The sequence below is a fragment of the Merops nubicus genome, unplaced genomic scaffold, assembly GCF_000691845.1.
Source record: "Merops nubicus isolate BGI_N331 unplaced genomic scaffold, ASM69184v1 scaffold6768, whole genome shotgun sequence".
NCBI lineage: Eukaryota > Metazoa > Chordata > Aves > Coraciiformes > Meropidae > Merops > Merops nubicus.
The window spans coordinates 1-9,607 of record NW_008625040.1 but is presented as its reverse complement, the minus strand read 5'-3'; the positions used below and the strand labels follow the sequence as shown (position 1 = coordinate 9,607).

The following is a 9,607-nucleotide window of genomic DNA, read 5'->3' as shown; positions in this document are numbered from 1 at the left end:
CATTGTTCCTTACAAATTAGATTGTCTAGGTCATGCCAAGGGCAATAACAACTTTCATACAGTCAGGTTGAGAATGTTTGCCTGTTCATCCAATTAGGTATTTTTAGATGTCTTGGAGGGTTGGCAAAATTAAAGAGAAGTGAAAATCACCTTTTTAGAAGGGACAGGAGTAGAACCTTGCTAGAATAACTTGAAAATGGTGAGGAGAAAACCCAACCATCTCCTGCCTCCAGGGAGCCACTGTATGAGGCCAGTTTTGTGTGTATGTGATGGAATTAGTTGGTGGTGTGCTCCTGGTGTTTACAATTTGAGATGTGGGGGCAGAAAGCAAGCTAGACAGGCTCACAGGATTTTGCTAGAATGCTGGAAGACTTTTTTCTTTCTTCTAGAAGACCTGAGAGGGCTTTTCACTAAGTTCAAAGGGTGTTGGGTTGGTTTTATGGCATAAAATACTATCAAGAAGTTCTCATCTCTAGACAATTTTTACACAAGGTGAATTTGCAGCATCCTACAGTTCTTAATAGTGTTTGCTGTTGCTTAGTGTTGCTTGGGTGTGGAAGATTTCTGACTTAACTCCTTATAAATTCATCCAAACCTCAGCCCAGCCCACCTGTGACTTCTCCATAGATTCCTTCCCCTCTAAGCCCAACTCTTATGCAAACACCTTGTTCCTCCTTGCTGCAGGTGTGGCCATTGTCAACGTCTCCAGCCCACGTGGAACGATTTGGGGGATAAATACAACAGCATGGAGACCCCCCAGGTCTATGTGGTGAAAGTGGATTGCACCACAGACACCCCCCTCTGCTCTGAGTTTGGTGTCCGTGGGTACCCTACGTGAGTACAAAAGGGTGGCTGCTCTCATTGCTTTCCTACTTTTCCATCATCTTCTGCCAATTTGTTGAAGTTTACTCCCAAGCTGTATTTTTTTTGGTGGGATTCTTTGCAGCCCTTTAGACCTCCTGTTCTTTTAAAGCCTTTTTTACCACGTTGCCAAGTGTTGTATGCTACCTACTACTCTTATTTCTTTTTAAAAGAAGCTGTTTTGTATCTTGGAAGATAGCTGTGTGGAAATAAAGTCCAGAATTGTCCTTTTCTCTCCTGGGAGAGCATCTCTTTCTGACCCAGCAGTATATTCCACAGCCATGATATGTAGGATAGAGCAGGTTTCTGGTAACAGTATTTTTAAAAATAACCTGTCAGGAGTTTGTCAGGACACCTCAGCATTTGTAATTAACATCTACATCTGCTCCTTGCAAAAAGGCATCATCTGCTTTACTAATTACTCATCTGTGGGGGGTTAAGTGGTGAATATCATCATCTGTAGCCCTTCCACAGCCTCTATTTTAGTTGTCCCCCCTTTGCTTGCTGACCCCAGCAACAAACTGAACCTGACCCAGGCTCCTGGCAGCACCCACTTGGAGGCAGATGAGTGTGACTGAGGAGAAGTTGAGAGAGTTATAAATAGCAAAGTCCTTCTGGAAGGAGGAATTGTCCTTAGGGGCAGTTTGTGGCTCAGTTCCACTAGAAAATACCAAGAAACCATGAATATTACAACTCTGGTTTAATATACCCAATATTTGAATGGATGCTGTAGCTTGTAAAACAGAGAGTGGCAGAGATTTTTAATAAGAAATAAATTAATGGATGTGTAATTACACTTCCCTCTCCTCCTCTCTAAGGTCATTGAATATCTAGGAATAGTTGATGGGGAAAAAAAAAGCTGATAACACCTTTTTTTCTTTTCTTGTTACTCTTCAATCTTATTTTCATGAAGTGCTTTTTAGGTGTTCTTCTGTTCCATCTTTATTGCTTCCTTCTTATTAGAAATTTGCTGGCTCTTTTTCCCCCCCAAAAAATATAATCATTTGATTTTCTATCCTCAGCAGGAGCATTGGAGAACACCTTAAACAGAAAAATCAGTAGTAGAAGCTTTAGGTAGTTATGGAAAATTTTGATAGCACTTATTAAATGTTATCATCACAAAGCCTGGAATCCTGACAAGCAATCACTTATCTCTTTGTCCTATTGACTGGTTTCAGCCTGGTTTTTAATCAGTTTAAGACCACATGAGGAGTCCTGCATTCCAAGAGCAGTCAGGGAACAGAATAGGAGAAAGAAATCCCTGGGAAAATAAGCAGTGGCTGTTTTTCCTTTGGTGATGGAGAGAGGTGAACAAAGCAGACTGGATGCTTTTTGACCAGCTGAGGTAGGATTCATGGGCAGGATGAAGGATTAAACCTGAGAGCTGAATGCTGCAGTGATTTATGTGCTCTTGCTTATTAAGCAAAGTAATATTAGGCTGTGTTGATTTTTAACATGGTATTTCTTTTTGCTATTTTAAAAATCTTTTCAAACTTAGATGGGATTGAAAAAGTGTCTTAAGTTTTAGCCATGAGCCTTTAAGTTGAGGGAGATACCTGATGCTGGTGGTCACTGCTGTGGGAAGAAACAAAACCCAAGAAGTTTTCCTGTGTGAAAATGGTTTTTTTCCTCACTTTTTCTCTTATGTTTTGATCTTTTAGCCTAAAGCTGCTTAAACCAGGACAAGAACCTCTGAAATACCAAGGCCCTAGGGACTTCCAGGCACTGGAAAACTGGATGTTGGAGAAACTAAATGAGGAACCATCTGTAAGTGAAAGGGGAATAAGAAGAGTGCTGCTTTGGGGATTTAAAACTTTAGAGTCCTGGATTTACAACAGGACTACAGAATGGTGTGACACAGGAGTCAAATATTGTGTGTTTACTGTTTGAGGTGAATAAAAGTTAATTTTTCTCCTCAATAGGATGCAGAATCTGAGGTGGAACCACCAAAAGCCCCTGAACCAAAGCAGGGAATGTACGAGCTCTCAGCAGAGAATTTCAAGTTGCACATAGCAGAAGGTAACTGAATTTTTCACAAGGAAAAGATAACTTGGTTAGAGTGGGTGGTCTGCAACAGAAATATTAGTTTTCAAGGGACCTCCTTCCCACTTTTATTTTCCAGTAATCCCTAGTGAAAGAGGATGAAAGTACAGACTGAAAATGCAGTAGATTAATTATGGTTTGCACAGCATGAGGAAGTTCAAGAGCAGCACTCCACTCAGACAGTAAAATTCAGGCCCCTAATCACATGGAAGAAGCTAGTGGAGCTTGCTCAACTAAACTGTGTTTTTTTCCCTGAGTTTCTGGCTCAGTCAGAGCCTTGCCACTCACTTGGTGTCTTCACAAGTCCCATTTCCTCCTTCCCTAGGTGCTGGCTTGGTCTTGCTGCCAGGCTGCTGCTCTGGATAAATATAACCCACCCTCTTCCTCCTTACTGCCCCCTTCTCACTCCAGTCTGACCTCTTATTTGATATTGTTTAGCTTCCTTCCTCCAGAATTTAATGCAGGCAAAACACTTCAGCTCTTTGGCCATTTCAAAAATGTTTTGTCTGGAAGCTTTAAAATTAATGCCAGGAGTGAAACTTTGAAATTCATGCCAGGAGTGATATTTTTAAATTAATGCTAGGAGTGATACTTAGGGGAAATTTCACCCCCCCCATGTGGAGGGGTTTTTTAGAGAATGAGCAAAATCTTCCAATACAGATTTTGGGCTGTTGTGACAAGAGGTGATCCTACCAGTTTTCCTAAAAACAAAGATAAGATCCAATGAACTGTCTCTGCCCACAGGATGCCACCAGAGAGGTGGATACTAGAGCTTCTTAAAGGAACCATTAGTTGCTTAGAGCTTCTTAAAGGAACCCTTAGTTGCTTAGAAATATTTTCAGGTGTAAAAGAGCATTTTTTGCAGCTAGGCTCAAATTTCCCAGCCTGTGTGGTTAAACAGAGAATTAACATCAAAATTCTTCATGGGTACTTCTCAGGATTAAGATGAGGAGATAGTACAGAGACTTTCCTCTCTATAAAACACTCCAAAAACCTACTAAAGGCAGTGATTTCTGAAGAGGTGATAGGAAAACACAAAGAGCAGGGCAGAAAAAAGACTGGAAAGCTGATTATTTGGGTAGTTAATTTATTTATGCTGCTCTAAATACCTGTTCCTTGGTGGTTCTTTCTACTCTGTAGCAACAGGCAAATGAGGGACCTGGTAGAAAGATTGTAGCTAATGGTTAGGCTAAAAATATCACTTTTTTTTATACCTCATTTGTTGGCTTGAGGTTGTGAAGCTGGATTTTCAGGGAAATTGGCAACACTGGAAACCTAATTGCTGAAATATTCTCTCCTGGCCTCTGATTCTCAGCTCAGGAAATACCGGGAGAAATTTGCAGCCTGAGATTAGCCCCTCGTCTTTTAATTGCAGCCAAATTCATTCCAAATGAGTTAAAGCTTGTTTTGTTTTGTTTTTCTTTGACTCAAAAGGCCATCACTTCATCAAATTCTTTGCCCCTTGGTGTGGTCACTGCAAGGCTTTGGCCCCCACCTGGGAGCAACTGGCACAAGCCTTCGAGCATTCGGAAACGGTGAAGATTGGCAAGGTGGGTGAAGAAGCTCTGAGCCTGACTGTCCCTGGTGAATGAATGGTTCAAACCCAAGGCCAGGCTGTGGTTTGGAAATCACAGTTGTGTTGTTTGTCACCTCTTCAATCCTTTTAGAGCTGGAGGTTCTGTTTTGGTTTTGGGATGGTTATGGTTTTTTAAGACTGGCTCGTTTTAAGCAAGGACTTGGTGGAAGCACCGTGGGCTCCCTCTGTTTCAGAGAGGGCTGGGAGTAAGTCTAATACCTCACAGAGGCAGGGAATAATGTTTTGAGATTATTTTTTTATTATGCTTCCCTTTTATCAGAACTAGATAGACCAGTATTTGATTGGGAAAGTAATTTCTCATCTGCTTTTCACAGCACTGGCTTCCTTAGGAAGCTTTAGACCTACAGGGCTCTTTGTGATGAATTATTTTTTGGTTATTTGGGGTTTCTTTTAAATCCTCTTTACCCTCACAGAACTTTCTAAAGGTTTCAAGGGCTCTCCCACCTTAAAAACTGATCTGTTGTCCTGCTTTACTATTTCCCTCAGGGTTGATAACCAGGTTCTGTGGTGTATTTACCATGGGAGCTTGTTACTTGTACGTGGAGTGACTTCTGTGCAGAGGTATGGAGGTGGTCTGGCCATTGCAGTTACTGGCTTGATTTGCTGACCCATACCTAGGTCCAGGTGGCTCATGGTGGGAATCCCTCTGTGTTTTCCAACACTGGAAAACTGACTTCTTCATGTCCTCAAGCTGATCTGACAGATTTTGTCACAGTCAGCAGGGGTGGCAGTCCCACAGAGGGACACAAGCCCTGCCTCTGCCCTCACATCACTTCCAGCTGTGACCAGGGGTGATAAGATCAACTTCTTTTTATTTTTGGTTTTGGCTTTTATTTTTGTTTTTAATGCTTTTGAAAAATCTGCTAATTCAGGTATGCTGTAGAGGCACAGAGCAGGTCAGCAGAGTTGAACTTTAGAGAAGATAGAGATCTATATCTCTAATATATAATTTTGAGACCTGGTGGAGAGAAAATTAAACTCCCTCTGAGAATCATAGAATTGTTTTGATTGGAAAAGCCCTTCAAGCCCAACCATTAGTTCATATAATAAAATACAGGAAGCTGTTGCTTCTTTGATGCTTTCTGTACCAACTTTTGCATCTGCTGATGAACCTTGAGAACTTTGAGAACCTTGCTGGCTGTCTGATTAAACCTTTGCTTAGCTTAAGAATCTTCCTGAAGGTGCCACCCTCTGATATTCAGATTAAAATAAACAAAAACTTTCCCCAATTTCTGTTTGATTCAGTTGGTCTGTCATGTCAGCAGTTACTTCCAGCTGCTACTTAATAAAGCCACTAGGATTTGTCTCCATGCCCAGTCAATTTTGTGTGTGTGTGTATATCTTGTGAAACTATTTGAAACATGTCTTGGCTGAGATTGGAAGTAAACAGGAAACACAACTGTTTTTAAGAAGGTTGAACCATGACCTTCATGTAAACTGGGGGGGGAATAAAGTCTGAACAGCAAGGATACCTACTGGCAGGATGCTGTTTAATCTTCAGGACTGATCTTCAGTGGCCTGGAGCAGAGTGGTTCTCATGCCAAACCCCAAACCCAAATGCTGTGTCAAGCAAAGGCTCCTGGGTGCTGTTATCTGATGTATAATCTTTTGGAAGCAGATAAAGCTGATAACTTTGCAGGCTGAGTTAGGACCTATTAGAACTTCCCTTGGAGTAAACTTCACTTGCTAGCTGTTGACACAGCTTCCAAAGTCTTCCAAGAGTAATTTGGGAAATGAGATGAGCCAATTTTTCCTCACTTTAAAGCTCTCTCACATTAGCATTTTGTGTCTTATTGTCCATGCAGTGATTTTATTTACTGAGAACATCAAGTACTTTTTAACTGGAATATGTTATTAAGTCTTCATTGTCTTTTGTAACTATTACTTCTATCTGTACCTCCCTCCAAAACCTCCAAAAAATGTTACTTCTATCTGTACCTCCCTCCAAAACCCCCCCAAAAAAATCAAACACACACACACAGAGCCTCCCAATTATCCAACCAAACCACTCTTTCAGCCCTAATCATTCTGAAGACAGCACTTGGTGCTGAGTTTTGCCAAGGCATTTGTTGCTGTTCCTGGATTTTTCTGAGATTTTAAACCTAAGGGAGGCTGTGCTGCCTGTTGTGTGTTTGCCTTGTGCACTGAATCATCTATATATGTTTTTTTTTTAAATGTAGGTGGACTGTACCCAGCATTATGAAGTCTGCTCTGAAGCCCAAGTTCGAGGCTATCCCACACTCCTCTGGTTTAGGAATGGTGAAAAGGTGAGTCTGGGAGCTCAGCTCAGACCATTTCTCTTTTATTTTCTGAATAATACTTGAACCATGCTTGCATCCTGGGGAAAAAAGATCAAGTGGAACATCCAGCAGTGTGTTTGTGAGAGAAAAGGTGTTGGATGTGGAAGAGGTTCACTTCACCCCCAGATAAGAGTTTTCTGCTCTTTTCTGCAAATAACTGGGATGATGTTCACCAATCTGTGGGCAGTATCTCCAATTATCATCTCCACTGTGTCACAGAGCTCTGCATTTATCTTAATACCTCCTATGGGACACCAAACCATAGATGAAAGAGGAATAATAAAAAAAATAAGTCATTTTCCCAGTGTGCATCAGAGGGTTCTCCTCTGTCAGTGGTGGCAATTTTCCTTCTCATAAATCTGAACCCTTCCTATGACACACTGAGTGAGAGTCCTGTGGGTCCAGGTGACATTTTTCCTTGTAGCCAGTCAAAGCATGACAACATTCTGAAGGGGGAAGTAGAAGATTTATAAACACCACAGGGAGGAACAGCAGCAAATAAATGTTTTATCAGTAGTAGTGTTGTTGTATCTTTCACACTTTCATTAGATGTTTTAAATGAATACTAAAAACAGGTCTGCAAGTAGAGAAGCCAGAACTCTTCTTTTAGCTCTTACCCACTAAGATTTGGGGTTTTGCCCCATCCTTCTTACATTCCTTTTTGAACATCTGCAATATCAGAGCTGTGAGTTTTGCTGCCCAATCCAGTTGAGTGGCTGTTGCTTGTGGCAGTTTTCTGGCACTCTGAAGAGAAAGTGGACACAGAAAAGTGTGTACTCACTGCACTTGCTCTTCCCTGAGTACACACCAGTGCCTGTGAGGTTTGGCACCAGCACCATTATTCCCTCACAGGCTGGGTCAACGTGGGGTGGGGTTTTTTTTTTTTGACCCTTTATTAACATTTGGGTTGCTCAAGAGTTACTTGAAGCAGAGTGGGGTGGGAAATAAAAAGCCAGATCACTGCTGCTGTGTTTGTAAAGCTGAATCTTGGCCATCAGTCTGAGCAGTGTGTTTGTGTTGGCATCTCCCTGGCTTCCCTCCACTGGCAGAGTGAGGTTCCCTGGGGACACACTGCCACCAGAATCCCATGTTCCTCTGTGGGCTGCTGGGACAATATATTTTGAAAAACCACAAAACAACCCCAACAACTTTCCAAAAATCTGACCTAGAAATTCCTGGAAATCTCTCTGGCTGCTATTCTGCTATTCATTCAAGGGGGAGGAGAAGGAGGAGGAGGAGGAGAACTGCTTCAGGCAGCCAGCTTTGTTGGCCATAATAGCATCATCCCCTTTGTCATAATTGAAGTGTGGTGACATAACTGAGGTCTGGCATCACACCAGCCCCCTTGGTGAGATGCAGCAGGAACCCTGCTGGGAAGGAGGGCACTGACCTTGCCCTGCTGAAATGGATAGAGACAAACAGGTACAGGCTTCTTGCACCATCTCAGCCTAATTCTTTTGTGACTTAGTCCCTTTGTGGGGTAAGTAGCTGTAGTTACAAGTAATTAGCAATGACAAAAGAAGGCAAAAGTGTGGAAGGAGTTCCAAAGGTGTAGGAACAGGTTGAAGAGGTGTCAACGTGTGGAAGTGTGTAGGTTGTTTCTTGAAGAGCATTCCTCATCTCTGAGAGGAGATACAGTCTTGTAGCCCACACCTCAAGGGACTGAAACTCAAGAATTCTTCATCCAAAATGGATGTGTAGTGTCTCAAAGAGATGATCTCTCCTCCTGACAGAGAAATCAGCACTCATTTTCACAGGGAGTGCTGAGGGCCAGTTTGGAGATGGCCAGCAGTGGATCTGAGACTAGGAACTGCCCAGGGGTGCTCTGACTTCTTGTGGAAGCAGCTGAGATATGGGGAAGCATCTAAGGGAGATGGTGGCTTCAGGAAGATCTAGCTGGTGGAGGGCTTGATGGCTGAACATTGGTGAGAGTGGTGCAGCTCTTGCCTCTTGGGCACTGGAGAGAGCATTGGTGTTTTCAGAGGATGTGTGACAAGTGCATGGGCCAGAGGAGGTGCAAGTCAAGCACTGGGCAGAGGTCTCATGGTAACCAAGACCCCCACCAAACAGCAGTGGGGACTTCACTGTTCCTTGCAGTAGCTTGAGGGTCAAAAAAATAAACCCTTGACAAAGCTGATGAGAGTGAGACAGGAAAATCCAAGTGGAAAAGGTCCTAAAATTTGCTTCTATATTTCTAAAACACTTCCCCTTTCAAGGAAATCATACCCTTTGGGTACAGAAGGCAAGTCCTGAAGATATGGAGTGAATGGAATGCCATGGAGAGCTTGAAGAACTAGATAATTCTATTTATTATGAATAAGCTTACACTTAATAATCTGCTGTTTTACTTCTGTGCTGGATAACCTGCCTATAGAGACTCTCACAAACTCTCTGCTACTTCCAGGGCGACCAGTACAAAGGGAAGAGGGACTTTGAGTCCTTAAAGGAATATGTGGATGCCCAACTACAGAGCTCTGGGAAAGAGCCACCAGCAGATGAAGCCACTGAGGCCCCACAGCCACCCACAGAAACCCCCCCTGCTGAGGTGGGTGCTCCTGTGCTCTGCAGCAGTTTGAAAAGGGTTCAAACTGCTTCAACAGTTCTTTCAGGATTCTCCTCTGAACCCAGGAAGATGGTGCATGCTCCTAAATCCCTAAAAAAAACCCCAAACCAGGGGTTTTATTTACAGATTATCTGCAGAAACAAGACAAGGTGATGAAAATGGATCTAGATGGGGCAAGGGAGCCTGTGAGAAGAAGACTCCTCAGGTTTGGAGGCTTAGTCCTGGCTGTGGGAGCTCCAGGAG

The 9,607-nt window shown here is 42.7% G+C and overlaps 1 protein-coding gene across 1 annotated transcript; it reads left to right on the top strand.

Annotated features, from left to right (window-relative positions):
- Window positions 1–476: 476 nt before the first annotated feature.
- Window positions 477–9,346, top strand: TXNDC5 (thioredoxin domain containing 5 (endoplasmic reticulum); the record flags this gene model as incomplete). Its single annotated transcript, XM_008945535.1, is given in 8 exon segments — window positions 477–543; window positions 545–654; window positions 657–834; window positions 2,523–2,628; window positions 2,784–2,880; window positions 4,339–4,454; window positions 6,682–6,768; window positions 9,206–9,346. Coding segments are annotated over 8 exon segments (902 nt in total), but the record flags the coding sequence as incomplete, so codon positions are not given.
- Window positions 9,347–9,607: the final 261 nt, after the last annotated feature.